Consider the following 4,861-nt stretch of genomic DNA (forward strand, 5'->3'; position numbering starts at 1 on the left):
CAGTTTGTACCCTTGTCCTCCGTTTTTACAGCCCCTCCCTGCTCCTCTTCTGTGATAAAATCTGAGCCTTGTATATAGGAACTGCATTCTGGATGTGTTAACTAGCACTAGAAAAGTTGAGACCAGGTACTCTTTGAATTTTGACCATTTGCCCATTACTGTACTATCCTCTATTTGCTTCAAAAGGAAGCTTCTTTGATGAGAAGTGAGAACTACACCTATCTTTGAATAATTATACAGAGTTAAAATCCAGTTAGAAGCCATATTGATTTAGTAAAATGGCCACAACTGGTTCTCCTCTAGTGTTTATGACATCTCCAGCCATGGGTAGTTAACTAGGCTTACAGTATTGGGCCTTAATTCCTTCCTATTGAGCAGGCCTTATGTCCAGTAAAGTGCATAATAGTTTCCCTAAAACGAAAGTGCTACCATTGCACCTCTGTGAGCGTTCTTGCCATTGGGATCAGTGTTTTTTTTAAATTAAATTTTAATTTCTTTTTATAAATTACAGATTTTTCACTTTGTATCCCAGCTGTAGCCCTCTCCCTCATTCCCTCCCAATTGCACCCACTCTCCTTCATCTCCTCCCTTCCTCTCTCTAAGTCCACTGATAGGGAAGATCCTTCTTCCATTCCATCTGACCCTAGTTTATTAAGTCTCATCAGGACTGTCCGCATTGTCTTCCTCTGTGGCCTAACAAGGCTGTGTCTCCCTCAGGGGTCGGGGGAGGTCAGAGCCAGCCACTGAGTTCATATCAGAGACAGTCTCTGTTCCCCTTGCTAGGGAAACCCACTCAGATACTGAGCTGCCGTGGGCTTCATCTGAGCAGGGGTTCTAGGTTATATCCATGCATGTCCTTGGTTTGAGAATCAGTTTAAGACAAGCCCCTGTGCGCAGATATATTTTGTCCTTGTGGAGCTCCTGTCCTCTCCAGTTCTTACGAACTCTCTCTTCTTTCATATGATTCCCTGCACTCTGCCCAAAGTTTGGCCATGAGTCTCAGCATCTGCTTTGAAACACTGCTAGGTAGAGTCTTTCAGAGGCCCTCTATGGTAGGCTCCTGTCCTGTTTCTTGTTTTCTCCTACTTCCAAGTCCATCCCATTTGTCTTTCTAAGTAAGAATTGATCATCTTACCCCAAGTCCTCTTTCTTGTTTAGTTTCTTTAGGTGTACAGATTTTAGTATGTTTATTCTATCTTATAGGTCTAGTATCCACTTATAAGTGAGTATATACCATGTGTGTGTTTCTGCTTCTTGGATACCTCACTAAGGATGATCTTTTCTAGGTCCTACCTTTTGTCTGCAAATTTCATGATTTCCTTGTTTTTAATTGCTGAGTAAGTATTCCATTGGGGGAATGTACCACAATACCTGTATCCATTCTTCAAACGAGGGACATCTGGATTGTTTCCAGGTTCTGGTTATTATGAATAAAGCTGTTATGAACATGGTTGAGCAAATGTCCTTGTTGTGTATTTAAGCATATTTTGGATATATGCCTAGGAATGCTCTCTTGAGGGAGCAGTATTCCTAGTTGTCTGAGAAAGCAACAAATTTATTCCCAAAGTGGTTGTACAAGTTCACATTCTTGCCGGCAATGGAGCATGGTTCCCCTTTTACCATAACCTTTCCAGCATGTGTTGTTACTTGAGGATTTTATCTTAGCCATTCTGAGGGGTGTAAGGTGAAATCTCAGGGTCGTTTTGATTTGCATCTCCCTGGTGGTTAAGGACATTGAGCATTTCTTTAGGTATTTCTCTGCCATTCTATATTTATCTACAGAGAATTCTCTGTTTAGCTCTGTGGGGTCATTGTTTTGATTCACAATCTTTCTATTGCTTGGTAAGATTTTCTATTGCTTTTCTCCTTTGAACTCTTGCATGAAACCTTTGGATACTGTGAGAACCTGTCATCAGAGAGGAGTCTTCAGGTCAGTTTTAGCTAAATTCCCAGAAGTCCTTGTCTAAAGTAAGTGGTATCCCTAGAAATAGGGTCTTATCTTCAAATTCTGTGCGGATAACCAAGCCAATGGCAATTATTTGGAGGAGTCTTTTGAAGCACCTAACTAACAACTTAAAAGAAGGGTTCCCAAGTCTGGAACTCATGTGAAGTAGAAGTTTCTGGTTTCCTTGAAGACTCAGCTTTGTCATGTGATGTTTTGCTTTAAGCTGCACACGATGTTTACTGGAGGTGGGCTTGTGAAAGGGTACATGATGTTTTGCTATGAGCCCTCTCATGCAAAGGGACTGACTTTGGCCAGCTGAGAACATCCCTTGGTGGGGGGAGGACTCTGGGTAGAGAAGATAAATAAAAGGCCCCATGGAGGCATCCCTTTTTGGATTGACATCACAGTGTTGATCTTCATGCTTCACAAAGATAAATGTTCCAGAGTACGTCTTGGGTTAATCCATCCAAGTCTTGTGGCTTTTGCTGATTTCATGTTGCTGTTTAATATTGGCCTTTGGATTGGACTGCTGGTAACTTGAAGGCTAAGTTTGGTAATCCCCTAAAGACCCATGGACCCTTATCAGCAGGAAGGGGATAAAAAAGGCCTACAGCCCTTTTCCATACTAATCTCCTACTGAGGTTGGGGGTTGGATGGGAGGTAAAGTTGTTTAAGAACCATAAATAAAATACATTTGGTTAAATATAAGTCTACATTCTGGCTTTTATTGGATTTGACAAGCTCTCACCTAAGAGATTCTATTCTATGCTATGCCATTAGAAGTAGTTTTGGGTGTTTGGAGAAGCAATTTGACATCCCCTGGTGCTTTCTAACCAGTAAGAAAATGTGTAATTTATTGCTGATCATTGTGTATATAAACATGAATATTTCTTGAAAGGCAATGTGGTTTATTATTATTATTATTTCAGCTCTTTCTTTATGTGCAGAGAGATAAGTATAAGTACTAGAGCATTTTATTTTAAACCAACATTTTGTTTACAAAGTGAGATGAATCAAAACGTTGGTCTCCTTTCTCATGTTTCAGAAAAAATATGAGAGAACCCAATTCTAATCCCAGGTGAGTGCAAACACCACATCATCGGGATTGAAGCAAAGTGCACTGGCAGACAAGAATAGACTTTAAGGGGAAGGGATTTTTGGACAGAGTCTTTTATGACTAGGCTGTTTCAGACATGGTGTGTAGGAAATGGAAGGACTTGCCAACAACTGTATTTTTTGAGCAGCTTCACTAAGTGAAGGCTGTCAGGGAGCATTGTGGTTTGAATGAGAATGGCCACCATAAGCTCATTTATCAATGTTTGGCTCCCACTTTGTGGACTATTGAGGAAGGATCAGGATGTATGGCCGTGCCTGAGGAGGTATATCACTGGTGTTGGGCTTTGGAATCCCAAAGCCAAAGTCAAGCCCAGCTTCTCCCTCTCTCTGTCTCTTGCTTGTGATCAGATGTAAGCTCTCAGCTACTACTCCAGGGCCATCCTGCCTGCCTGCCTTCTCCTACACTCCCTACCATGATGATCACCTCTGAAACTGTGGTCAAGCCTCCAATGAAATGCTTTCTTTCACTAGCTGTCTTGATTATCCATGGTGTCTCTTCAAAGCAGCAGACAAATAACTAAGAGTAGAAGTTGGGGGATGCTCTGCAAAATGGATCAAGGAAAGGAAGAATCTTAATAATTTGTAGAATGAGACTGAAGCAATATTTTAAAGACTAGAGTCTATGTTTCTCATTTAAATCATAAATTTGAGGGTAATAACAAAAGATTGTTAGAGAATTTGAGTTCCTAGATTCTGTAAGACATCTTGGTAGAGATAAATCCTATGTCAGGCATTTCCTGGAGATGTTTGCTGTTAAGACTTGCAGTTAGGGAGAGAACTTTATTTCAAGGGATCACAGCCTGGGTTGTCTCTAGCACTGTCTTCCATCCTGTCCTGTCAGAATATCCACAGATCCTAGGTTTCTAGATATTTGACCTGAGACTTGATGCTGTTTTTCAGGAAGCTGGTGAGCAACACTTGGAGAAAGCACACAGCCTCCCTCACAGGGCCGCTCCCCTAGGCCTCCTGCACCTGTGGTTTGTGTGCAGCTTCTCCTGAAGTCTCCCTCACTGTGTCACCCAGAGCACAGTAGTACAGGGCAGAGTCTGACAGCTGCGCTGAGGACGTCTGCAGGTGGAAGGAGCTGCTGCTCTTGTGGAGAGTGGCGTGGAACCCTCGGTGCTCTGTCCTCTTGTTGTCTGTGGAGCTCCTCAGGAGTAGCTGAGGGGCTTCATTGAGATATTGCATGTACCAGAAGAGGTAAACACCTAAGTAAGTAGTCTGATAGGTGCAGTTCAGCATCACAGGCATCCCCTCTGTGAGAGTGACCAAGCCTTCTGTCTGGGTCACTGAGTCTCCATTGCTCCTTTCTAAAAAACAAACAAGGAGGAATTACTGTTCTATGTGAGGAGGAAGGATAAAGACTGCCATAGTTGTACAACAAAGACATCATTAACTCTTAGGGTAAAATGTAACTTACTGAGCATGAAGAGGAGCACAAGAACTGAACAGGTGACAGGAAGCATGTTCATAGAAGAAATGACACTTGGTCCTTGACTGCACCAGTCTCGCAGGGCAAGTCTTCTTCAGGACCTCATCAAACTCCTCACTCATGGGCAAGGACCTCTGTCTGCACAGTGAGTCTGTCATGCTAAGACACTTGAAGGAGATGTAACCCACATCTCCACATCTAAGAAAGCAACGCCCTCTGCTGATCTCCTTAAACCTGCACCACAGGTGGCTGCACAAGACACTGTGAATAAACTTGAAACCTCACCCTAAGCAGACAGGTCTCTAGCTGACACCTGTGTTATGAACCATATGTATCCTATGGTATTTAACGGGGTGGGTGTACGTAAA

The 4,861-nt window shown here is 42.6% G+C and overlaps 1 gene segment (V, D, J or C); it reads right to left on the bottom strand.

Moving 5' to 3' along the window:
- Positions 1-4,018: 4,018 nt before the first annotated feature.
- Positions 4,019-4,533, bottom strand: LOC132656597 (T-cell receptor alpha chain V region CTL-F3-like). The segment is given in 2 exon segments: positions 4,019-4,371; positions 4,482-4,533. Coding segments are annotated over 2 exon segments (405 nt in total).
- Positions 4,534-4,861: the final 328 nt, after the last annotated feature.

The sequence above is a fragment of the Meriones unguiculatus genome, chromosome 9 (assembly GCF_030254825.1).
Source record: "Meriones unguiculatus strain TT.TT164.6M chromosome 9, Bangor_MerUng_6.1, whole genome shotgun sequence".
Taxonomy (NCBI): domain Eukaryota; kingdom Metazoa; phylum Chordata; class Mammalia; order Rodentia; family Muridae; genus Meriones; species Meriones unguiculatus.